Here is a 27,596-nt window from a genome sequence, read left to right as displayed (position 1 = left end):
TCAAGAAATGTATTGTCCAATAAAAAAGGTATCATCTTATTTTCTTTTCCGTGTTTTATTTTGTTTGATTTCTATTGATAACCTTAAGAGTGGACTAACACGGCTACCACACTCCATATCTTAATATAGAAATTGGTCACTAGATGGCGGCCTACAACCACAATTCAAAAAGAGAGAGGCCAAGATTCTCAAGAGGCAGCTAATATTTATTTATTAGGATTTGTTTACCACCTTTTTGAAGGAATTCACTCAAGGCGGTGTACAGTAAGGTTAAATCAAACATAAGCAATAGACAATGACAGCTGTAAAAATGTTCAATTAATAATACAAAATACGGCACAGTTACTACTTACAATGTCAACACAATACGTAATAGAACATTTTAATAGACGGCATAAGGTATTAGCTATAATAATGATTAAATCCAGAAGACTTAGGCTTATTCATACTAGTAAATGATATGTCTATATTGCACCATAGTGAAACCACACCTTAAATACTAAGAATTGCACTAAACGGACTTGGAAAAATCCAAAATTCCAGAAATAACATGTATAGAATGTTTGTACGTTTGGGAAGCTTGCCAGGTGCCCTTGGCCTGGATTGGCCGCTGTCGTGGACAGGATGCTGGGCTCGATGGACCCTTGGTCTTTTCCCAGTATGGCATTACTTATGTACTTATATAGTCTCTCAAAAAGGATAAAGCAGAATTAGCAAAGATAAACAGAGGGGCCGATATTCAGACCACGGTCATCACAGAGACTGGAAATTCAATGCCAGGCCGTTTACGGTGACCAGCGCTGAATAGGCAGCTTATTTTTGGCAGGTTTAAACTAAACTAGCCAAACCAATATGGCCGTTTAAGTTTATAGCGGCCAAAGAGAGGCCTGCTTTTTCAGTGGCCCGAATTGGCTACCAAACGTAGGGCCCCTTTTACCAAGCTGCAGCAAAAAGGGGGCTGGTGCTGGCATCAGCGCATGCTTTATACGCGCGCCGAGGCCCCCTTTTACCGTAGCTGGTAAAAGGGAAGTCTCACGTTCCTACGGGAAATGGCGGGACAGCAAGTAAAGCACTTGCCACGTGGCTATTTCGGTGTGGGGGGGGGGGGGAGCCCTTACCGCCATCCACTGAGGTGGCGGTAAGGGCCCCCGCGTTAACCCGGTGCTACAAAAATAAATACATTTCAGTAGCGCCAGAAATAACAGCGCGCTAGGGGCGGGAAGTACTGCCGGGCTGCTGCGGTAGCCCGGCAGTACTTCCTGTATAGCGAGTGGCAAGCCTGCATTGGGCTTACTGCCGCTTAGTAAAAGGAGCCCTTAGCCAGCAATGCGCTAAATATTAGCGATAGCCGGTTATATCGCACTATATAACAGGTTAGCCCCTAAGCACTTAGCAGGGATATTCAGCGGGAGATAACCGGTTATCTCCCACTGAATATTTGTGGATAGACGGTTAAGTGCTGTTTAACTGGCCAGGAGCCATTCCTGGCTGGTTAAATAGCGCTGATTTGGGAGGGAAAGTGATTAAGGGTATGGAACAACTCTGGTATGTAGGAAGGCTAAAGAGATCAGGGCTCTTCGGTTTGGAAAACAGACGGCCGAAGGGAGATATGACTGAGAAATGTAAAATACGGAGTGGACTGGAATGGGCAAATGCGATTCAATTCTGAAAGAGTAAACAAAATACAAAGAATAGGGGAACACTCCCTGAAGTAACATAGCAGCACATTTAAAGGGGTGATATTCAGTTGGCATTTCTTTAAACGCTGACAACCATCAGCTAAATTAAACTCAGGTATTCAGTGGTGGCAGCTGCTGGGAGTTTACCTGCATACGGCCAGTGTTTAATGGCAGTTCCCCCACGTTGCTGATCAGTAAACTTGTGACCACCTTTTTGCAATCATAAATTAACTGGGTACCACTGCTGAATACTGGCAGGGTCTGCGTAACTTCCAGCTCCATACTGACTCCCTCAGCACTAACTGGATAACTGGAGAAAAGGCAGCTGAGGGGAGATATGATAGAGGTCTATAAAATAATGAATGGAGTTGAACGGGTAGATGTGAAGAGTCTGTTCACGCTTTCCAAAAATACTAGGACTAGGGGGCATGCGATGAAGCTATAATGTAGTAAATTTAAAACGAATCGGAGAAAATATTTCTTCACTCAACGTGTAATTAAACTCTGGAATTCGTTGCCAGAGAATGTGGTAAAGGCGGTTAGCTTAGCAGAGTTTAAAAAAAGGTTTGGACGGCTTCCTAAAGGAAAAGTCCATAGACCGTTATTAAATGGACTTGGGGAAAATCCACTATTTCTGGGATAAGCAGTATAAAATGTTTTGTACTTTTTGGGGATTTGCCAGGTATTTGTGACCTGGATTGGCCACTGTTGGAAACATCGATTCACTTCTACTCGTTCTCACAGCAGGATTAAACCCTGGCTTTCCTGGGTCTCAGCCGCTGGCCTAACCATTTGTACCCTTCTTCACTCTGTCCCAAGTGTGGGTGGGGGGGCCAGCAGCTGCATCCTGAGTGGGGGGGCCTGACAATTGCATTTCGAGTGGGGGAAGGCCGGTGGCAGCGGCAGCCCTGTCTAGGGGTGCATGTTTGCTCTTGCTTAGGCGGATTCCATTCTCAAGACGTTTTCTGGGTTAGGTATGCTCAGGAGAAGGAGCAGAAGCAAGTGGGGGTACTCCTGTGGCCAGTACTCACGAATGAAAAGGTAGGCGCAGGAGGGGGCTGCCCAGAGGGGAGGCTCGAGAGGGGGGAGCTGCTGCCGGGGGTGGGGGTGGGGCGCTCAGGATGGGGGAGAGCTGCCACCAGGTCCGGGTCTGGGGAGGGGAGGCAGTTTAGTTTTCGGCTTCGATTTCCGCCAGTCAATTTCGGTCACAGATTTGCTTTTAGCAGAAACCAAAGATCCTGGTTTCATTCGGGCTCTGCTTTGAGCGACAGTTTGACAGATGCTGATGTACCTTGTGTTATCCCGGCTGTGGTATCAGCAGGGCTGTAGCCGTTGACAGCAGCTTTGCTGCTCATGTCAATCATCTGGTGGAGGCGGAGCTTCCTGCAGTAGATGGAGGCTCCCTCGGGCTCCAGGGCAATTATCAGCTGCTCCGGGTTCTCAGGGGTTGCCATCCCTGCCTGTGGAGAACCAAAGAAAAAGAGAATTCAACTCCAGAAGGATGCAGATCTTAGATAAGGTGAGGGCAGAGGCTCCCTTTACCATCCCTAAGTCTGTTCTGCAGAGCACAACTGACATCCCCCCCCCCCCCTTCATGTCCCTGCTAGTTATGGGTGCTATACAAGGTTAATGGCCTCTGAAGTTACCCGATCTAACTCCTGCCGTCTGACAATTGGTCTCTTGGTCTTTATCTGCCTTCGTTTTCTCTATTTCTACACCAGCTAGTACCATAGTTTCAAAATCCAATCTGAATGATTACTTTTGTAACCTTCTAAATAATAATTTAACCTCTGCCAGCTGTTTTACGAGTATTTATTGACTCCTGAAATAGTCCCCTTAGAGGTTATAGAGTTCAAGTCCCTATGTAAAATGATTTCCCCTCTAGGAAATGGGAGGTCCGTTTCTCGTATACAAATCCTTCTCTTGGGAAGGGTCTTTTGTCTTTTCTTGCCATTCTGGCAGTATAAGGGGCTCAAGACTTGACTTCTGGGAGCTGGATCCTAAGTACTAGACCAATCATGGCCAAAAAATGAAGAAGGGTTTGTTTCCTCTCCCCCTTCCACTAGGGAGAGAGCGGTTACACTCCCTGGAGAGTGGTCCTTGGCTCAGGATGCCAGGGTTGGGATGAAGATGAATTTGGATAAATTTGAGGAAGTCTTTCCTATCTCCGAAAACTCTCCTTTCAGGGGTGAGGGCCAGGAAGAGGAGGAGCACCTGGACATTAAGGAAAAGGGTCCTAAATGTGAAGGTTGTTCACACTTTCCTGACCTTTGGCTTTCAAAAGCTAGTCAAAAAATGTATTCTGTTAGTCCAAAATCACCTTGTTTTCTGTTTGGATTTGCTCACACCTTTTTCAGTAGTAGCGCAAGGTGAGTTACTTTCAGTTACACTAGGTATTTCCCTGTCTCCAGAGGGCTCACAATCCAAGGCCTTGATGATCAGAAGCCCCGCTCTGTTCCAAACATTGCCCTAAAATTAACACCGGAACATCACGGGGCAATAACACCCCTCAGGCCCAGTCCTCCCGCACTTGTTTGAAAGGTCCGGGCTGACAAAAGCCCAGCCCTGTGAAACGCAGGCAACAGAGGTCCATTGGACCCCTGGATCCCGGCCATCACTCAGCCCTGATGGCCTAGTGTCCCCCCAAGCCCCCACCCAGACAGCGACACGGGGGCCTAGGGGGCTGGAGATCCGGTGGATCTCCAGACTCCCCTAACCCCCCCAACTCCCAAAAAATCCCTGATGGTCCAGTGGGCTGCTAACCCAATCCCCTACACACCCAACCTGGTGGGCTAAAGGCCAATCCCCCCCCCCCCAAGCGTACCTCTGTGATGTAGGAGGGAGTACCACACTCCCTCCTCTTCCAAAGCCACCTTCAAAATGGCGGCACCCCGCCCTGTTCAGTGCATCCTACCATATATATGGGATGCACTGAGCAGGGCATCGCCATTTTGAAGGCGGCGCTGGAAGAGAAGGGAGTGTGCTACTCCCTCCTCCATCACAGAGGTAATGGGGGGGGGGGGGGGGTGTTGGCCACTAGACTACCAGGGCGGATTGGCGGGGTTCGGTTTGCCACCAGGGATTTTTTTTTTGGGGGGGGGGCTTATGGAGGGGGGGCTGGAGATCCGCCAGACCTCCAAGTCCCCGTGTTGCTGTCTCGGTGGGGGCTTGGGGGCCACCAGGCCACCAGGGCTGACGTGATGGCAGGGGTCTGGGGGTTCAATTGACCCCCAAGACACGGTGGCAGCCTGGACTGCCTGACACTGATTGGGGGGGGGGGGGAGCAAAGCTTTAACCCTAACACCAGCTCTGAGTTGGCTTAGGGTTAAGGCGCTATTCTGTCCCTATGATCAGAGCACTGTTCTCTAATCATAAGAGTGGAATACAAGCAGAGCTCATTTATTGAGGGTCGCACGCGCTGTTTGCCCAATGATCATGGGTGCGAAGGTAAATGCAGGGGTAAGTGGCCTCTAGCGCCCTCATTTGCCTTTGATCATTGGGCTGTAGGTTTGTAGCTAAGGCAATGAATGGAGTGTTAATTGACTTGTCGAAGATCAGATGAAGTGTCAGTGAGAGTTGAACCCTGTCTTCACTGGTTCTCAAGTGCTGCTCTAACCATTAGGCTTCTCCTCCAGTCCATGTCTTGCATTATTTTCATTCATTAACCTTTAAAAGTGGACTAATATGGCTACCACTTAAGCCAAGGTGGAGTAAGGAAGGGCTTCCCAAGCAGTCTACCTTGTGTGTCTTCTGACGAGGTGCGCTTTAAGACCAGACCAGCTCGTGGGCTCTGCTTTCTGAACCTCACAGCAACAGAAGACACCAGTAGCAGTATTTTAAATATGTAGAGGATATTGTATGAGCACATATGTATCACGTATTATCGAAAGGGAAATCCCAAACTTTTTCCTGTTCGAAAATGGCTGTAAGATAGACGTAGGATTGTTTTTAGACATTATAAGCAGAATATCCCAATTCTTACTTGGACGTTCTTCCATGTGTTGTTATAAAATAGGGCCCATGTAGGTGCTTTCTAGCCCTCTTAACTAGGCACCCCCTTTTAATATGACCCTCCCTCTCACTAATCTGAGCAGGAACAGCTGGCCCAAACACCTGGGTTTTATCTTGCTAACGGCCACTGAATTGGTGCAGTGTGCAAGGGTACACTAGCCCACTCAACAGCTAGCCATCACTGCTCAGCCTGGATCAAGACTGACCCCTACGCACACCCACTGTGTCTTGATGAACACACATATGGCAAGAAGTCTTCCAACAGAGAAATGTAAAGACTTAATTAAGAAACAATGTGACAAGGCGACGTTCGTGGCCAGAAGGATTCTAGGCTGCAAAGTGAGGTGTATAATTGGCAGAAGAAAGGAGGCGTTGATGCCCCTCTACAAGTCATTGGTGAGGCCCCACTTGGAGTATTGTGTTCAGTTTTGGAGGACGTATCTTGCTAAAGATGTAAAAAGACTGGAAGTGGTGCAAAGAAAAGCTACGAAAATGGTATGGGATTTGCGTTGCAAACCGTACGAGGAGAGACTTGACGACTTAAACATGTATACCTTGAAGAAAAGGAGAAACAGGGGTGACATGATACAGACGTTCAAATATTTGAAAGGTATTAATCCGCAAACAAACCTTTTCCGGAGACAGGAAGGTGGTAGAACTAGAGGACATTAATTGAGGTTGAAGGGGGGCAGACTCAGGACTAGTGTCAGAAAGTATTTTTTCACGGAGAGTGTGATGGATATGTGAAATGCCCTCCCAAGGAGGTGGTGGAGATGAAAACGGTAATGGAATTCAAACATGCATGGGATAAATACAAAGGAATCTGTTTACAAGGAATGAATCCATGGAATCCTAGCGGAGATTGGGTGGTGATGCCGATAATTGGGGAAGCATAACCGGTGCTGGGCAGACTTCCATGGTCTACGCCCTGATCGTGACTGAATAAATATGGATGGGCTGGAATATAAATTTTAAGGGGCTGACGTTAGCTTCAGAACTTTAGTACAAGAAGAGAGCTGGGCAGACTTCTACGGTCTGTGCCCTGAGAATGACAAGGACAAATCAAATTCAGGTATAAAGTATCACATACCATAAAAAATGAGTTTATCTTGTTGGGCAGACTGGATGGACCGTACAGGTCTTTTTCTGCCGTCATCTACTATGTTACTATATATGTTACTATGTTAAACCCGCTAAGCTAATTGCTCTTACCACATTCTCTGGCTATGAATTCCTGAGCTTAATTGCACATTGAGTGAAGAAATATTTTCCTCGATTCGTTTTAAATTTACTACTTTGTAGCTTCATTGCGGGCCCCCTAATCCTAGTACTTTTGGAAAGAGTAAACAATTGATTCACATCTACCCATTCCACTGCACTCGTTATTTTATAGACCTCTATCATATCTCCCCTCAGCCATCTCTTCTCCAAGCTAAAGATCCCTAGCCACTTTAGTCTTTTCTCATAGTGAAGTCGTCCCATCCCCTTTATCATTTTCGTTTGCCTTCTCTGTACCCTTTTCTAATTCCACTATATCATTTTTGAGATGCGGTGACCAGAACTGCACACCGTATTTAAGGTGGGGTCACACCATGGAGTGATACAAAGGCATTATAACATCCTCGTTCTTATTTTCCATTCCTTTCTGACCAAGCTGAAAGCGAGGCACTATTTGGTCATAAGAAAATCCATTTCCTCTACTGCTGTTACACTCGCTTTAAAAATGAACATGCCTGGATTTCTGTACACAAATATGATTTCGCTAAAAGCCAGGGAAGTGTCAGAATATGATTTACTCTTCCGTTTGCTCCAAACTGAAACCATTACTGCTGGTTCTGGGGGATCTGCCAAGATAACAGGCTTTGTTATCATGAAGAAGGAAGTAGGGGTCAGTGAACGCCCCAGCAGTCTCAGCTGGATCCCAAGTCCAGTCTCCTCCTTTACGCAAGCAGACAGAACAGACCGCCTGGCTTTTGCACTATTATGATTTGGAAAATCTTAGACCTGGACTGAAGGAATTTATAAGGACCACAGCAGGCGACTCCTTCCAAGCACTGCTTCCGACAGTCCAAAATCTGTCTGACCGTTTCCTTTATGTGGCTGTAAACACTAGCCCCCCCCCCCCTCCCCAGAGGGATCCATCCCACATACCAGGGGCAGGATGGAGAGTCTAAACACTCATGAAGTCTTCTAAAAATCTGGGAGGGTGCTTACTGCTGTGTCTCATTATTGCACAAATACTCCCCCGCCTGTTATGACCACCGAATGCAGATTTCGCTTCCTTAAGCTCAAACAGATGTTTCCCTGCCTGACCTAGGAATGGCTCAGTTTCCCTTTCCTGTGGAAGGCAGCGGGGTCATTCCCTGAAAGAGAAACCCTCACCCTCAGAACACTGCAAAAAGATGCACAGATTTTTGTAAAAGCTGATATCAAACTGCGAATAACAGTGAAAAACCTCAATGCCCAAGTCATTTCGCATGGATGGGGGTTCAGAGGGGCTGGAATGTCTCCCCCCCCCCCCTTACCCCCCTTGCAGCATTCAGCTGACAATATGCCATAATGTCTATCAAAAAGTACCTTCCAACTTCTTTCTCCCTGTCTGCTTTCAGGGTAAATGGATTTGAATTTAACGGAGGAAGAGTTACATACAAGGAACAATATATATTTTCCTGTCCCTGGAGGGAGTTTAGTGACTCACCCTAAATCACAAGGAGCCACAGTGGGATTTGAACCCTGGCTTCTCAACCCACTGCTCTAATCGTCAGGCTGCTCCTCCTCTCCATTCCAGCTATATTAACAGCCAAAAAACATGTGAAAGAGAATTTTCATCCAGCCTTAACTCCCGGGACTAATTCAACATAGCAATAGAGTAACACAGTGGTTCCTCCCAGAGGCACCCCAGCCAGTTGTTATTTCAGGATATTCACAATGAATATTCATGAAAGAGATTAACTGGCTTTCTTGAAAGGATTATATAACCTTTGGATGCATGACTAGGAACCAAATCATATACTTATTTACTCAATATCACAACAGCCACAAAACAAACTTTTAGGGTGGACAGTGTTCACAAAGAGCTCCTTTTATTATTGACCAGATAAGAGTGTCCAGTTTTGGCACTGTACACATTATCACAAGAACAAAATATAAGAAAACCAAAGGACTGCATTAGGGGCTTATATCCCATTTAGTTACGTTTCAACAAATGAGATCTGAACGAAATATATTTATTTTTGATTTATAAAACCACTTGCCCCCATGAAACATGTTCAAAACAGAATAATCCATTTGTGTATCTAAAAGGTAAACTTCTACAAAACAGAGGAAGATGTGATTCCATGTGCCCCAATGATGGATGGCAATGTAGACTCTACAGCCTGACCAACCCTTTTTTTGTGCACGAGGCCAGAATTCAACTATCCTGGATTCTGCTGCAAAGCACTCTGGACTTGTGACACTACAGTTAAGCCATGCTGCCAAAGTGGGAAGAAATAATGTAGACATTGATCTTTGTTTCCTGCTGTGAACATGGGTTCCAAGGACTCTCTCAACATCAAATCTAGCTACGAAGAACTTGAAAAATCCAACAATGGTGCCACCATCTTCAGCCACCCCGGCACTACTGCATTCCATCTCTCATACCTGAGGATGTGGTTCATCTAACCTCCAGATTATAGCAAACGTCTGATTGGCTCTCCAACCACTCCAAGATTTGCACACAGCACTGATAATGCAGAGAGAAACTTAACAGTTGTAAGCAGAGTCAAAGGACTTTGCTTTTGGCCATCTTTGCTTCCACAGATACCAAAGACCATGTGGATATACTGCTACTGTGTTCCCCTCCCCCCCCCCCCCCCCCCCCCCCCCCCCCCGCCTCCGATGCAACACCTAGAAAGCTTATAAACTTTACTGGACAATGGATTATCTTATCAGCCCCTCTTTTTGCCTCTTTGACCTCAGCTTTTGGCTCACATGTGTGCTCGCAGACCACCTCCAGCCAGGGAGCCACGGTCCCAAGCACAGAACGTTGGAGGTGAGAATTATTATATAGGAAGTCATCTACCACATTTGCTTATTTCCGATCTAACGAAGAAGGGCAACCTTCGAAACCTAATCAAGAAATGTATTAAATTATGTGCAATAAAAAAGGTATCTTATTTTTTTTTCCATGCTTTATTTTGTTTTATTTCTATTGATTAAAAGTGGACTAACACGGCTACCACACCTCTCTACTCTAGGAAACAAAGGAAACTGTCAGAGAAACAGCACCACTTTTCCCATTTGCAGATTTCTCTCTCAGACTCAGAGCGGGCTGCAGCACAGACAGGGGAAACTGGGGGGGGGGGGGGGGCACGGCCTCTCTTGCCGCATGAAAGCCTGTCCCTTGATGTGAAATATGGGGCTGGCAAGGTTTCAAGGTGTAACAGGGCTGCATTAGCGCAACTGCTCCTCTCTCCCTCCCACTATGCAAATGTTACTGCAGCTAGCTCAGATATGCCGGAGTCCTCCAGGCTGCAGCATGAGGAGGGATATCATTCATCACTGCCCTTTGTTCCAAGGAAGGAATAAATGTCCAGAGGCTGATGGACACCCACCTGGGCCTGAATCAGCAGCCATCTGATTTCTGTGAACAAGAAATCACACTTCTGCAAATCAGAGCACACAGGTAGAACACACACTGAAGAGACAGGCAGACATAATGCAGAAAACAGAGTGAGGTGTACATAAGCAATGCCATACTGGGAAAAGACCAAAGGTCCATCGAGCCCAGCATCCCGTCCCCGACAGCGACCAATCCAGGTCAAGGGCACCTGGCAAGCTTCCCAAACTTACAAACATTTTATACATGTGATTCCCGAAATTGTGGATTTTTCCCAAGTCCATTTAGTAGCCGTCTATGGACTTGTCCTTTAGGAAACCGTACAATCCCCTTTTTAAACTCTGCCAAGCTAACCACCTTCACTATATTCTACGGCAATGAATTCCAGAGTTTAATTATGCGTTGGGTGAAGAAAACTTTTCTCCTATTTGTTTTAAATTCACTACACTGTAAAGGACAGAAGGTAGAACCCAAAGTTTAGAGACAGACATTCTGACTGCGACACATTCAGAAATGCTGCTCGAGCCTCAGCGCTGAAAAAAAATCAGCACTCAATGCTATTCAATAACTGGGAACTCAAAAATAAGCACTCATTATAGAATAGCATCGGGAGCTGATTCTGGAACCCAAACCTGGCATCCGATTGCCTTTGTTCAGATCTGTTTTTGGATATCCATTTATGAGCATTATTTAAGACCCTTTTACTTTTGGACATTGATTGACTGAGACAGCTTGATTATATTTCTCTTTCCACATCTGGTACCAACTTTTTTGACATATTTTTACATAAGTACATAAGTATTGCCATACTGGGAAAGACCAAAGGTCCATCGAGCCCAGCAACAGTGGCCAATCCAGGTCACAAATACCTGGCAAGATCCCAAAAAAGTACAAAACATTTTATACTGCTTATCCCAGAAACAGTGGATTTTCCCCAAGTCCATTTAATAATGGTCTATGGACTTTTTCTTTAGAAAGCCGTCCAAACCTTTTTTTAAACTCCGCTAAGCTAACCACCTATACCACATTCTCTGGCAACGAATTCCTTTTTTTCCTCCTTGACGAGTGTGGTTAGGGTGTCTGGGGGTCCTTTTACTAATCTGCGGCTATGTTTTTGTCACGCGTTAAGGACCTCTTTTACCGCAGTAGGTAAAAGGCTGTTTTTTTTTTTTTTTAAATAGAAATGGCCATGCGGCAAGTGAAGCACTTCCTGCCCGTGGAAAAACAAAAGAGCAGATCGATAAGAGAGAAAAATATCAATTTATTGTATGACAAAAATATTCAGAATCAGCCCAACACTGGCCATGTTTCGCCCAGCAGGTCTGCGTCAGGGGCTACAAAACAAATGACATGACATTTTAAAACTTGTATAATTACAAACAAGATGTGTCTAAATATACAAAATTAAAAACATATAGAAATGTATTGATGTCCATAAAAATCATTTATATACTCAATAACAAACCAATAAAAATGATATATATATATATATATTCTAAAAGCAACATATATAAATCAATGTAGAAATTTTTATATACAATTTTTATATAAAATTTTTAAAAAATATTAATACGTAAGGCTACCAAAACTAAATTATAAAATATAAATTAACAGAAGACTTTGCCCCTTCCCTCCATGTCTGTCCATCTAGCAGTATCTGTGATATCCAACTGTCCTACGTGTTTTAATGAATTAACATTTCTTTATTTATTATTAGGATTTATTTACCGCCTTTTTGAAGGAATTCACTCAAGGCGGTGTACAGTAAGAATAGATCAAACATGAGGAATAGACAATTACAGCTGTAAAAATATTCAAAAACAAGCCACTTAACCCTCCATTGCCCCATGTAAGCCGCATTGCGCCTGCCATGAGTGGGAAAGCGCAGGGTACAAATGTAACAAAATAAATAAATAAATCTGTAGGACAGAATCATTTTTGAAGAGTTTTATAAGATTTTGTGTTTTGAAAATAGGTGTCCTGATATAAATTTTATCCCTCCGTGTTTTTGTTTATCGAATTTAATTTCCCGCCTTTCATGGGTTTCCAACACAGCAGTTCATTGATAAAATTCAGAAAACAGGAGGAACTCCAAAACGCCGAGAGGACAGATCGGGGGGGGTGGGGGGGGGGAGAAATAAAGGAACAACAAAAAAGAAAGGCCGGGGAATGAATACCTCAGCCTAAAAATGGACTTTCAGGGCCCTGTTTACTAAGCCACGCTGTAGACGCGCTAACGTTTTAGCGTGCGCTAAAGACACCCACATATGCCTATGGGTTTCTTTAGCATTAGCGTGCGCTAAAAGGTTAGCCCATCCTACAGTGCAGCTTAGTAAACAGGGCCCTGTTATTTATTTTTAAGGAGGATTTTAATCAGAGATAGTGTGCTAAGGCATTTAATAGGGATGGCACCATGAAAAAAGCCCACTGCTTGTCTGGCAGACTATAGTCCTTCTGCAGGTAGCTGAGGGAATTGAGAAAAAGCTGTACTGACTATCTAACATTTTATTTCAGCTCATTTTTGTGCCAATTTTTTGGTTCAAAATTTAACACAGTTATTTTTCTACTGTGGGAACATTTGTAAATCATCTCATATGACTTGGTCAGCATAAGGCAGTCAAAAAACATATTAAAAACTCAATTTAAAACAACTTAAACAGCTCCTCCCAAAGGCTAATATAACCAGGGAGCCAAGTGTCAGGGACATAATGAATGTTACATTTGATCCCTACCGTTCTGAATATAAATTATCATATGCAGCCAGCTTCTTCTACCTAAGCACGCAAATATGGAATGCACTACCAAACGCCATAAAAACAATGCACGACCTAACAAACTTCCGAAAATCACTAAAAACCAATCTGTTCAATAAGGCATACCACAATGATCCATCCTAATTCCCAGACAACGAAACCGAACTCTCTATACTTGACTGCCTCAGTCACTCTGTCACTTATGAACTTTAAGGCAAGACCACTTTGCATTTCTCATTCCGGAAATGGCGATCGCCATTACGGAATAATGTAAGCCACATTGAGCCTGCAAATAGGTGGGAAAATGTGGGATACAAATGCAACAAATAAATAAAATAAATAAATATATAAATTGTTGAACAGCACATAGGGCTCTTCTTTTACTAAGCGGCAGTAAGCCCAACGCGGGCTTACCGTTCGCTATACAAGAAGTACCGCTGTCTACTGCAGCAGCTCATCCCACCCCTAGTGCGCCAGATTGTACTTGGCGGTAATTAGGCAGTGCCTCATGCTGCCAGGTTACTGCCATTGAGGTGACGGTAAGGACACCCCCCCCCCCCCCCCCGCAGAAATGGCTGCACAGCAATTGATTTACTTGCTGCCCAGCCATTTCCTGCAGGAAAGTGAGACTTCTGCTCACAACAAGGTGATGAATGCCTCAATACTTCTCTTCTGGTTCAGTGCTGGGTCGCATGCTGATCTTTCATGCTTAGACGAACTCTACCATCCCAGCATCCCCCCCCCTTCACATTTGTCTTGGCATGTTGGAAGAATTCGCTCCGCAGCTGGCCTTGCAAACCCCTATAATGCACAGAAATCTCAGTGAAACGGAAATGGAAAGAATGCCAAGAGTCCATGGGAGTCCCAGATCACTGTAACCACCTCTCCTGCCACTGACATCTAGCTAGCATTAAGAAGGGAGACTACCTTCATACAGACCAAAACCAAAACAGTGGAAAATTAGCAAAACACACGGGACAGCCCCAGCCGTGATCTCGATGACAACATCAACTTGGATAAGGCCTAAAGAATGTTGGCTGCCTCGAAAGGTTACTTCACTCAAAATTCTTACAAAGAAACAGCAGCAAGATTCTCCAATTCAGTTATCTTTAATGTCCATCAGGTCAGAGCAGCGGCTTTTACCTCATTCCCCCCTCCCCCCACCTTTCTTATATATTACAGATTACCCTTTTGTGCTGATTTACACTACTCAGTCAGGTCTGGTTGACATTTTAATTGGAAGAGGAATGATCTAGGGCTTGGCTTTTCTTCTCACCTTCAGATCTGAAAACCAAGGCTTTCTAATTTAAAAAAGGCAGAACAGGAATTACCAGACCCTTGCTAAATCTTATCTTTGCTAACTAGATTACACACATATGACTTCCCCTTTCCATCTGAGTGAGGGCATCTGTGGCTAGCCTTCTATCTCTCAAGTGGCCATGCCCCATCAGGAACCAATTAAGCTGAAAATGTGACTTCGGTTCTCTTCCCTGCAGATGACAGCCGCTCTCTCTGCTCCCTTTCTTTGCACATTCAAGCATCCTGCGATGTGGAGAATCAGAAGTTTCCGCAGATGTTGCTACAGCCAGGCTGGTGCCTTGCAAGCTTCTTGAATCAAATAGGTAGCTTGTCTTCCATTTTCCTGAACAGGTCTGATGGCACACCAATATGCTTGGATTATATCAGGTTTTGAACCCAGGACAAATCCAGCCAGTCGGGTTTTCAGGATTTCCACAATGAATGTACCCAAAAACAGATTTGCTTACCACGGAGGCAATGCATACAAACTTACCTCATACATATTCGTTGTGGTTATGCTGAAAACCAGACTGGCCGGGGATGTCCTGAGAACTGGGTTGAGAACCTCTGCTCAACTTCTGCTCAGTGTGCTGCGGCGGCTAAGAAAGCCCACAGAACGTTGAGTATTATTAGGAAAGGGATGGAAAACAAACACGAGGATGTTATAATGCCGTTGTATCGTTCCATGGTGAGACTGCACCTCGAGTATTGTGTTCAGTTCTGGTCGCCGCACCTCAAAAAAAAAGATATAAAGGAATTGGAGAAGGTGCAGAGAAGGGCGACGAAAATGGTAAAAGGGATGGGAGGCCTTCCCTATGAGGAAAGGCTAAGACAGTTAGGGCTCTTCAGCTTGGAGAAAAGGAGACTGAGGGGTGATATGACAGACGTCTACAAGATAATGAGCGGAATGGAGCTGACAGACGTGAAGTGTTTGTTTACACTTTCTAACAATAATAGAATCAGGGGGGGACACAAGATGAAATTAGAATGTGGTAGATTTAAAACAAATAGGAGAAAGTTTCTCTTTACTCAGCGCGTAGACAGACTCTGGAACTCGTTGCCGGAGAATGTAGTGACAGCAGTTGGCATTGCTGAGTTTAAAGGGGGTTTGGACAGATTCTTGAAGGAAAAAGTCCACTGAACATTATTAATTTAAATTTTTGTTTTGTTTTTGGGTTTTTGCCGGGTTCTTGAGGCCTGGATTGGCCACTGTCGGAGACAGGATGCTGGGCTTGATGGACCCTTGGTCTTTTCCCAGTATGTCGGTGCTTATGTTCTTGTGTCCTTCCTAAACTCTACTATTGACATATTGTAGTTCCTTTTCGTTTCCTACACATATATATTGTAAACCGCTATAATGACTCCGCATTAAGGGCGGTATATTGTCACAATATAAATATAAATATATTGGGGACAATTCTATAAATGTTGCCACAAATTAGGCACTAACCCCCTGATTGTATAAAAGTCGTCAGAAGCTGTATATGCAAATTGGGGCACACAATTTAATTGAATAACGAGATAATTAGTGCAATTAGCTTTTTAAAAAGCAATGATTTAATTGCATTTTTTCATGGAATCTGAAAATGGGGGCATTGAAACGGGAGGGTCATGGGCGTAACGGGGGTGGCTTAAGAGCATAATAGACATTGGTCCATCTAGCCCAGTATCCTGTTTTCCAAACAGTGGCCAAGCCAGGTCACAAGTACCTGGCAGAAACCCAAACAGTAGGAACATTCCATACAGAATCTCAAACAACAGCAACATTCCAGAATCCCACAACAACAAGATTCCGGAATCCCAAATAGCAGCAACATTCAATGCTACCAATTCCAAGGCAAGCGTGACCTCCGGGGAGACAAGAAATGGCGGATGTTCAAATATTTCTGCTATTCAAACTGTTGCTCCCATCACCTTGGAAGATGACTAAGGGGTCCTTTTACTAAGGCACACTAACAGATTTAGTGCACACTTCTTGATAAGATGCCAATAGATAGGGATGGGGTTGAGTGTAAATTTTAAGGAGCTTCGATGTTAGCTACAGAACTTTTAGTACAGGAACAGTGCTGGGCGGACTTCTACAGTCTATGCCCTAGAAATGCCAAAGAGAGACAATGATCTAGTATTTTATATCACATTCATTGTTGGTTGGATCATAACTTGGCAATGAATGTGACTGTTGGGCAGACTGGATGGACCGTTCAGGTCTTTATCTGTTGTCATTTATTATGTTACTATGTTGCTCTTTGGGGTTCTACATGGAATATTGCTACTAATTGGGATTCCGGAATCTTGTAACTCTTTAGGATTCCAGAATCTTCAGAACTTTTAGTTCAAGAACAGTACTGGGCAGACTTCTATGGTCTGTGCCCTGAGAATGGCAAAGACAAATCAAACTCGGGTATAAAGTATCACATACCATGTAAAATGAGTTTATCTTGTTGGGCAGACTGGATGGACCATACAGGTCTATATCTACTGTCACTTACTATGTTACTATTATATTCCCATGGGGTGATTTATCCCCACATTTCATAATTGATAACCTTATAGCACATAAAGCGAATGCTACATACCTGTAGAAGGTATTCTCCGAGGACAGCAGGCTGATTGTTCTCACTGATGGGTGACGTCCACGGCAGCCCCTCCAATCGGAATCTTCACTAGCAAAGTCCTTTGCTAGCCCGCGCGCACCGCGCATGCGCGGCCGTCTTCCCGCCCGAAACCGGCCAGTCTCATATGTAGCAAGACAAAGACAAGGGAAGACACAACTCCAAAGGGGAGGCGGGCGGGTTTGTGAGAACAATCAGCCTGCTGTCCTCGGAGAATACCTTCTGCAGGTATGTAGCATTCGCTTTCTCCGAGGACAAGCAGGCTGCTTGTTCTCACTGATGGGGTATCCCTAGCCCCCAGGCTCACTCAAAACAACAACCATGGTCAATTGGGCCTCGCAACGGCGAGGACATAACTGAGATTGACCTAAAAAATTTACCAACTAACTGAGAGTGCAGCCTGGAACAGAACAAACAGGGCCCTCGGGGGGTGGAGTTGGATCCTAAAGCCCAAACAGGTTCTGAAGAACTGACTGCCCGAACCGACTGTCGCGCCGGGTATCCTGCTGCAGGCAGTAATGAGATGTGAATGTGTGGACAGATGACCACGTCGCAGCTTTGCAAATTTCTTCAATGGAGGCTGACTTCAAGTGGGCTACCGACGCAGCCATGGCTCTAACATTATGAGCCGTGACATGACCCTCAAGAGCCAGCCCCGCCTGGGCGTAAGTGAAGGAAATGCAATCTGCTAGCCAATTGGATATGGTGCGTTTCCCCACAGCCACTCCCCTCCTATTGGGATCAAAAGAAACAAACAATTGGGCGGACTGTCTGTTGGGCTGTGTCCGCTCCAGATAGAAGGCCAATGCTCTCTTGCAGTCCAATGTGTGCAGCTGACGTTCAGCAGGGCAGGAATGAGGACGGGGAAAAAATGTTGGCAAGACAATTGACTGGTTCAGATGGAACTCCGACATGACCTTAGGCAAGAACTTAGGGTGAGTGCGGAGGACTACTCTGTTATGATGAAATTTGGTGTAAGGGGCCTGGGCTACCAGGGCCTGAAGCTCACTGACTCTACGAGCTGAAGTAACTGCCACCAAGAAAATGACCTTCCAGGTCAAGTACTTCAGATGGCAGGAATTCAGTGGCTCAAAAGGAGGTTTCATCAGCTGGGTGAGAACGACATTGAGATCCCATGACACTGTAGGAGGCTTGACAGGGGGCTTTGACAAAAGCAAACCTCTCATGAAGCGAACAACTAAAGGCTGTCCCGAGATCGGCTTACCTTCCACATGGTAATGGTATGCACTGATTGCACTAAGGTGAACCCTTACAGAGTTGGTCTTGAGGCCAGACTCAGACAAGTGCAGAAGGTATTCAAGCAGGGTCTGTGTAGGACAAGAGCGAGGATCTAGGGCCTTGCTGTCACACCAGACGGCAAACTTCCTCCATAGAAAGAAGTAACTCCTCTTAGTGGAATCTTTCCTGGAAGCAAGCAAGATGCGGGAGACACCCTCTGACAGACCCAAAGAGGCAAAGTCTACGCTCTCAACATCCAGGCCGTGAGAGCCAGGGACCGGAGGCTGGGATGCAGAAGAGCCCCTTCGTCCTGCGTGATGAGGGTCGGAAAACACTCCAATCTCCACGGTTCTTCGGAGGATAACTCCAGAAGAAGAGGGAACCAGATCTGACGCGGCCAAAAAGGAGCAATCAGAATCATGGTGCCTCGGTCTTGCTTGAGTTTCACCAGAGGAATGGGAGGATAAGCATACAGCAGACCCTCCCCCCAATTCAGGAGGAAGGCATCCGATGCCAGTCTGCTGTGGGCCTGAAGCCTGGAACAGAACTGAGGGACTTTGTGGTTGGCTCGAGATGCGAAGAGATCCACCAAGGGGGTGCCCCACGCTTGGAAGATCTGGCGCACCACTCGGGAGTTGAGCGACCACTCGTGAGGTTGCATAATCCTGCTCAATCTGTCGGCCAGACTGTTGTTTACGCCTGCCAGATATGTGGCTTGGAGCACCATGCCGTGACGGCGAGCCCAGAGCCACATGCTGACGGCTTCCTGACACAGGGGGCGAGATCCGGTGCCCCCCTGCTTGTTGACGTAGTACATGGCAACCTGGTTGTCTGTCTGAATTTGGATAATTTGGTGGGACAGCCGATCTCTGAAAGCCTTCAGAGCGTTCCAGATCGCTCGCAACTCCAGGAGATTGATCTGTAGATCGCGTTCCTGGAGGGACCAGCTTCCTTGGGTGTGAAGCCCATCGACATGAGCTCCCCATCCCAGGAGAGACGCATCCGTGGTCAGCACTTTTTGTGGCTGAGGAATTTGGAAAGGACGTCCCAGAGTCAAATTGGACCAAATCGTCCACCAATACAGGGATTCGAGAAAACTCGTGGACAGGTGGATCACGTCTTCTAGATCCCCAGCAGCTTGAAACCACTGGGAAGTTAGGGTCCATTGAGCAGATCTCATGTGAAGGCGGGCCATGGGAGTCACATGAACTGTGGAGGCCATGTGGCCCAGCAATCTCAACATCTGCCGAGCTGTGATCTGCTGTGACGCTCGTACCCGCGAGACGAGGGACAACAAGTTGCTGGCCCTCGCCTCTGGGAGGTAGGCGCGAGCTGTCTGAGAATCCAGCAGAGCTCCTATGAACTCGAGTTTCTGCACTGGGAGGAGATGGGACTTTGGGTAATTTATCACAAACCCCAGTAGCTCCAGGAGGCGAATAGTCATCTGCATGGACTGCAGGGCTCCTGCCTCGGATGTGTTCTTCACCAGCCAATCGTCAAGATATGGGAACACGTGCACCCCCAGCCTGCGAAGTGCCGCTGCTACTACAGCCAAGCACTTTGTGAACACCCTGGGCGCAGAGGCGAGCCCAAAGGGTAGCACACAGTACTGGAAGTGACGTGTGCCCAGCTGAAATCGCAGATACTGTCTGTGAGCTGGCAGTATCGGGATGTGTGTATAGGCATCCTTCAAGTCCAGAGAGCATAGCCAATCGTTTTCCTGAATCATGGGAAGGAGGGTGCCCAGGGAAAGCATCCTGAACTTTTCTTTTACGAGATATTTGTTCAGGGCCCTTAGGTCTAGGATGGGACGCATCCCCCTGTTTTCTTTTCCACAAGGAAGTACCTGGAATAGAATCCCAGCCCCTCTTGCCCGGATGGCACGGGCTCGACCGCATTGGCGCTGAGAAGGGCGGAGAGTTCCTCTGCAAGTACCTGCTTGTGCTGGAAGCTGTAAGACTGAGCTCCCGGTGGACAATTTGGAGGTTTGGAGGCCAAATTGAGGGTGTATCCTTGCCGGACTATTTGCAGAAGCCACTGATCGGAGGTTATGAGAGGCCACCTTTGGTGAAAAGCTTTCAACCTCCCCCCGACTGGCAGGTCGCCCGGCACTGACACTTGGATGTCGGCTATGCTCTGCTGGAGCCAGTCAAAAGCCCGTCCCTTGCTTTTGCTGGGGAGCCGAGGGGCCTTGCTGAGTCGCACGCTGCTGACGAGAGCGAGCGCGCTGGGGTTTAGCCTGGGCCACAGGCTGTCGAGAAGGAGGATTGTACCTACGCTTGCCAGAAGAGTAGGGACCAGTCTTCCTTCCCCCGAAAAATCTTCTACCTGTAGAGGTAGATGCTGAAGGCTGCCGGCGGGAGAACTTGTCGAATGCGGTATCCCGCTGGTGGAGATGCTCTACCACCTGTTCGACCTTCTCTCCAAAAATATTGTCCGCACGGCAAGGCGAGTCCGCAATCCGCTGCTGGAGTCTGTTCTCCAGGTCGGAGGCACGCAGCCATGAGAGCCTGCGCATCACCACACCTTGAGCAGCGGCCCTGGACGCAACATCAAAGGTGTCATACACCCCTCTGGCCAGGAATTTTCTGCACGCCTTCAGCTGCCTGACCACCTCCTGAAATGGCTTGGCTTGCTCAGGAGGGAGCGCATCAACCAAGCCCGCCAACTGCCGCACATTGTTCCGCATGTGTATGCTCGTGTAGAGCTGGTAAGACTGGATTTTGGCCACGAGCATAGAAGAATGGTAGGCCTTCCTCCCAAAGGAGTCTAAGGTTCTAGAGTCTTTGCCCGGGGGCGCCGAAGCATGCTCCCTAGAACTCTTAGCCTTCTTTAGGGCCAAATCCACAACTCCAGAGTCATGAGGCAACTGGGTGCGCATCAGCTCTGGGTCCCCATGGATCCGGTACTGGGACTCGATCTTCTTGGGAATGTGGGGATTAGTTAGAGGTTTTGTCCAGTTCGCAAGCAATGTCTTTTTTAGGACATGGTGCAAGGGAACAGTGGACGCTTCCTTAGGTGGAGAAGGATAGTCCAGGAGCTCAAACATTTCAGCCCTGGGCTCGTCCTCCACAACCACCGGGAAGGGGATGGCCGTAGACATCTCCCGGACAAAGGAAGCGAAAGACAGACTCTCAGGAGGAGAAAGCTGTCTTTCAGGAGAGGGAGTGGGATCGGAAGGAAGACCCTCAGACTCCTCGTGAGAGAAATATCTGGGGTCTTCTTCCTCTTCCCACGAGGCCTCACCCTCGGTGTCAGACACAAGTTCACGGACCTGTGTCTGCAACCGTGCCAGACTCGACTCCGTGGAGCCACGTCCACGATGGGGGCGTCGAGAGGTAGACTCCCTCGCCCGCATCGGCGAAGCTCCCTCCGCCGACGTAGTCGGGGAGCCTTCCTGGGAGGCGACAGCAGCCGGCACCGCACGCGGCACCGACGCCGGAGACCTCACCTCGGGCGATGGGCCAGCCGGCGCCACGCTCGACGGTACCGGTGGCGCAAGCACCGCCGGTACCGGAGGGGTAGGGCGCAACAGCTCCCCCAGGATCTCTGGGAGAACGGCCCGGAGGCTCTCGTTCAGAGCGGCTGCAGAGAAAGGCATGGAAGTCGATGCAGGCGTCGACGTCAGAACCTGTTCCGGGCGTGGAGGCTGTTCCGGGCTGTCCAGAGTGGAGCGCATCGACACCTCCTGAACAGAGGGTGAGCGGTCCTCTCGGTGCCGATGCCTACTGGGTGCCGACTCCCTCGGCGACCCAGAGCTCTCGGTACCGACACGGGAAGGGGACCGGTGACGATGCTTCTTCGACTTCTTGGAACGAAGCATGTCACCGGAACTTCCCGGTACCGACGAGGAGACGTAGAATCCAGCCGTCGCTTCCTCGGGGCCGAGGCCGAAGGAGGTCGGTCTCGGGGGGGCTGTACCGCAGGAGCCCTCAGGGTAGGGGGAGACCCACCCGAAGGCTCACCGCCACCAGCAGGGGAATGGACAGCCCTCACCTGCACTCCAGACGATGCACCACCGTCCGACGACATCAGCAGACGAGGTCTTGGTACCACCGACGTCGATGCAGCTATCCGATGTCTCGGCGCCGATGCAGAGGGCCGATGCCTCGATGCACTGGCGGCCGAGGATGAAGCTCTGGACGCTGAAGACGTCGATGCACTCGATACCCCCGGTGCCGATGCCGACGAAGAGCCCGAGAACAAAACGTTCCACTGGGCCAATCTCGCTACCTGAGTCCGCTTTTGCAAGAGGGAACACAGACTACAGGCCTGAGGGCGGTGCTCGGTCCCCAGACACTGAAGACACGACGCGTGCCTGTCAGTGAGCGAGATTACCCGGGCGCACTGGGTGCACTTCTTGAAGCCGCTGGAAGGCTTCGATGTCATGGGCGGAAAAATCACGCTGGCGAAATCAAAAGCCGAAATGGCGAAAATGAGCACCAAAACTTTGAGGGAGAAAAATCTCGACCGAGGCCGAAAAGAGGCCTACCCCGACGACGAAAGAAAACTTACCGGGGCAAAATCTGAAAATACAGGAAGGGGTAAAACGAAACCCGAGGGGGCTTCCGGAGCACTTCCCGAACAGTTTTAAAGGATTTTCCGAAGAAAAAACACGTCGAAAAAAAGGACGCGCGAGGTCGACTTTCCGGGGCTCGACACGGCGAAAACACGACCGTACCGAGTGCGGACGAAAGAAGACTGGCCGGCTCGAGCCGGTTTCGGGCGGGAAGACGGCCGCGCATGCGCGGTGCGCGCGAGGGCTAGCAAAGGACTTTGCTAGTGAAGATTCCGATTGGAGGGGCTGCCGTGGACGTCACCCATCAGTGAGAACAAGCAGCCTGCTTGTCCTCGGAGAATTATACACACAGCTTTTTTTCTGGTGTGTAATGTTTAAGTGGAACTTTGTAAAAGAAGTTTCAAGCACATCTGGATAGGTTGACTACACATTGCATCTTACAAACTCCAAAGGGAAATTGGATTGGATTTGATTTTCCACCCTTCTGTGATTACAGATCAAAGTGGTTTACATAGTATATACTGGCACTTATTTTGTACCTGGGGCAATGGAGGGTTTGACTTGCCCAGAGTCACAAGGAGCTGCAGTGGGAATTGAACCCAGTTCCCCAGGATCAAAGTCCACTGCACTAACCACTAGGCTACTCCTCCACTGGAGCTGATGTCTCTGTGTCAGGTGTTCAGCGCTGCGTGCGTCTGGTAGCACTATACAAATGCTAATAATAATAATACTGTGATGTCATAATGCCTCATTCCACCAATGCCTGAGCCAACCTCATCAGTGATGTCACAATGGCTCAACTGTCCTATACTTGGCTCACTTTCCCCCCTTAGTGTGAAGAGGTTCAGTGTTTGGTAACCAGAGCTGATACTGTGATGTCATAATGCCTCATTCTACCAATGTCTAAGAGCCAACCTCATCAGTGATGTCACAATGGCTCAACTGTCCTATACTTGGCTCACTTTCCCCCCTTAGTGTGAAGAGGTTCAGTGTTTGGTAACCAGAGCTGATACTGTGATGTCATAATGCCTCATTCCACCAATGTCTAAGAGCCAACCTCATCAGTGATGTCACAATGGCTTGATTGTCCTGTACTTGGCTCACTTTTATTATACATGACAGTGATTTAAGGGGAAAGGGAAATGGGACTTGATATACTGCCTTTCTGAGGTTTTTGCAACTACATTCAAAGTGGTTTACATATATTCAGGTACTTATTTTGTACCAGGAGCAATTGAAGGTTAGGTGACTTGCGCAGAGTCACAAGGAGCTGCAGTGGGAATTGAACCCAGTTCCCCAGGATCAAAGTCCACTGCACTAACCACTAGGCTACTCCTCCACTGATGTCTCTGTGTCAGGTGTTCAGCGCTGCGTGCGTCTGGTAGCACTATACAAATGCTAATAATAATAATACTGTGATGTCATAATGCCTCATTCCACCAATGCCTGAGCCAACCTCATCAGTGATGTCACAATGGCTCAACTGTCCTATACTTGGCTCACTTTCCCCCCTTAGTGTGAAGAGATTCAGTCTTTGGTAACCAGAGCTGATACTGTGATGTCATAATGCCTCATTCCACCAATGCCTAAGAGCCAACCTCATCAGTGATGTCACAATGGCTCGATTGTCCTGTACTTGGCTCACTTTTATTATACATGACAATGATTTAAGGGGAAAGGGAAATGGGACTTGATATACCGCCTTTCTGAGGTTTTTGCAACTACATTCAAAGTGGTTTACATATATTCAGGTACTTATTTTCTACCAGGGGCAATGAAGGGTTTGACTTGCCCAGAGTCACAAGGAGCTGCAGTGGGAATCAAACCCAATTCCCCAGATTCTCAGCCAGTTCGGGTTCAGACACCCAAAGTCTGCTGGTTTGGCTGGTGGGGTCCCCAAGTCCAGCCAGCAGAAGCTTTCCTGCGGTGATATTTGCCGCCACACTGACTTGCCCTGCTTCCCCCTCCCTCGTGCGCATACTTGCTTTTAATGAAATTGAGGATGTGCGAGCTTTGACCATGCTCAATTTCACACAATCCAAGCATCAGCACCTCGTCATTACAATGAAAAATGAATTCAAACTTTTGTCCACAAAAAAAAAAAAAAAAAAAAAGGAAAAAGATCCAAGAGATAAGAAAAAAAAAAAAAAACCTATCTGGAAACACTCTAGAAATATATTAATGTGACTGTCGCTTACCCAAGGGACCCTCTCCAGCCTGCCCCCTACATCGTGTGTACAAGATTATACAATAACAATTATCTCTTCTTTAGGCACAAGTAATTCGTCCAACTAATCTGGATCAAAAAATTGGAATTGTTTACTCTGAAAAACCATAAAGCATAAACAAGGAAAATTAGCACCCAAAGCTTGTACCCTAGGCCGAAGAACAAGGAAAGCTTTGTGTCTCTCTTGAAAGGTCAGGAAAAACACATACTTTTGAGTCAAAAAACCAACGTACCCAAATGTCTAAAAGAAAATTTCAGAACTGCATTTCAGTCTGACTCCAAGGCTAAAGAAACCACCAAACTATTTCTTGGAGTAACCACTTCCAGAGAGGACTCATGAAAGGATTTCAAATTCATAGATGTCAAATTCATATTATCCCCTTCTAGGCCCTGCACGATCTCACCAACAGATCTCCCTGAGCCCAGCATATACTGGACTTGTGTAATAGGGGGATAATGAATCATTCGCCATCCCCTAGGACCTCTACAAAATATTTTTAAATATATCCACAGGAGCAATCAAAGGAGACCTGGGAAAGTTGAGCAGTCTCAAGTTATGCCTTTGAACCTGATTCTCCGACGATGCAAAAAGTTCTTATCTTTAACTGAGTAATCCCAACACTTCCAAGCCGCCGCCGCAACTTGAGGTAATAAAAGATTTAAATGCAGGGTGGCAGGAACGAAAAGGGGGATGTTGCGGAGAAGAGGGTGGGTAGGTGCAGATGGGGTTTGAACTGGAACTCGGGGGCTGAAAAGGGGGGCAGGTGGGGGCTGAAGCGAGTCACAGGACATGGATGAGAGGAAGGATAGGGGGCAAAGGAGAGTCACTGGACATGGATGGGAGGGGAGGGCAGGGGAGAGAGATGAATTGCTGGACACGGATGGATGGATGGAGGAGGGCAGGGGAGAGAGATGAATTGCTGGACACGGATGGATGGATGGAGGAGGGCAGGGGAGAGAGATGAATTGCTGGACACGAATGGATGGAGGAGAGGGCAGGGGAGAGAGATGAATTGCTGGACACGAATGAATGGAGGAGAGGGCAGGGGAGAGAGGAGAGTTGCTGGACACGGATGGATGGAGGGGAGGGCAGGAGAAAAGCTGGACATGGATGGAGGAGGAGAGGGAAGACAGGAAGGAGATGCACATGGATAGAGGGGAGGTGAGAGAGGAGAAATGCTGAACATGGATGAAGTGGAGGGCAGGGAAGAGAGGAGAAAAGGAAAGAGTAAAGAGATGCACACAGATGGAGGTGAGAGGAGAACTGCTGGACTTGGATGGAGGGAAGGGAAGAAAGAGGAAGGAGATGCACATAGATGAAGGGAAGGGGAGAAATGCATTCCCCTGCAGCCCCAACAGGCACAGGACCCAGCCAGCACACACAGAGCACAGTCTGCAGTACAAATTTTGGAAGCTCAAGCCCAGCTGCCCAAGTAAAATATGTTTAAACGTACAGTGTAATGGTGGTGGTGGGCTTCTGGGTGGGGGTGGAGGTGAGCTCTTCACTGCCTAGGAGAAAAAAAGTTATATTTAATCAATTATACCTTTTTCCCCCCTAAGCAATGAAGAGAATTACCCCCACTCAGAAACCCACCAACAATAAATTTTAATGTTGTTGGGTTTCTGAGTGGGGATGAGGATGAGGGTGGGCTCAATATCCAAGTTAAAATAATTTAAAAAAAAGGTTCTGTATTTTTTTTTTATTTATTTATGTGGATTTTGTTCATACCTTTTTTCAGTAGTAGCTGAAGGTGAGTTACATTCAGGTACTCTGGATATTTCTCTGTCCCAGGAGGGCTCACAATCTAAGTTTGTACCTGAGGCAATGGAGGGTTAAGTGACTTGCCCAAGATCACAAGGAGCAGCAGTGGGATTTGAACCGGCAACCTCTGGATTGCAAGACCGGTGCTCTAACCACTAGGCCACTCTTCCACTTTATTATAAGGCAGGATCTTTTCATGTGTGTCGAGATGTTTGCCGTTATTGCAGACTTAAGTCTGGTTAAGTTTAAGATATGGGATAACGTAACTGGTTGGTCTTTCTATTATGTATGTATGTATGTGGTTTATGTTGATACAGGGCAGCATACTTAGAAATCCATCATCAAGTGCATTCCAAGGCATTATTTTGTACTGTCCCAACACTACTCATACCTATATGCACAGTGCCCACCCATATCAGCTGTGGGCCCACCCAAAATGTGAGGTCTAGCTATGCCACTGTCGCAGCATTCGAGCATTTTTAGCATGGAGTTAAACTTAACCACAAATTAACATGTTAAATCAGTTTAGCACATTAACACTCTTTTAAGGCAACGATGAATACGCATTCCTATTGCCTTTAATTTTTCTTGACGTGGTTATGGGTCAAAAGATTTCTTACCAGTTGTAGAGTAGAACAGTGGCGTAGCTATGTGGGGCCACGGGGACCTGGGCCCCCGTAGATTTGGCGCTTGACCCCCCTGCCGACGACCCTCTCGACCCCCCCTCCCGCCGGCAACCCTCCCCTGCCGTCGCCTACCTTTGCTGGCGGGGGACCCCAACCCCCGCCAGCCGAGGTCCTCTTCTTCTGGCGCAAGGCTTCATTCTGTTTCGGTGAGTCTGACGTCCTGCATGGGGGTTGGGGTCCCCCGCCAGCAAAGGTAGGCGGTGGCGGGG

The 27,596-nt window shown here is 47.3% G+C and overlaps 1 protein-coding gene across 1 annotated transcript in view; it reads right to left on the bottom strand.

Annotated features, from left to right (window-relative positions):
* The window catches only part of HSPA12A (heat shock protein family A (Hsp70) member 12A), a 140,979-nt gene that overhangs the window by 26,987 nt on the left and 86,396 nt on the right, over positions 1-27,596 (bottom strand). The window contains exon 7 of the mRNA XM_030202649.1: positions 2,971-3,139. Coding sequence (XP_030058509.1) covers positions 2,971-3,139 — 169 coding nt within the window. The remainder of the gene's footprint in view (positions 1-2,970; positions 3,140-27,596) is intronic.

Source organism: Microcaecilia unicolor, chromosome 5 (assembly GCF_901765095.1).
Source record: "Microcaecilia unicolor chromosome 5, aMicUni1.1, whole genome shotgun sequence".
NCBI classification, from domain to species: Eukaryota; Metazoa; Chordata; class Amphibia; order Gymnophiona; family Siphonopidae; genus Microcaecilia; species Microcaecilia unicolor.
Note: the sequence above shows the minus strand (reverse complement) of the source record. Positions and strands in the feature narration are given on the sequence as shown.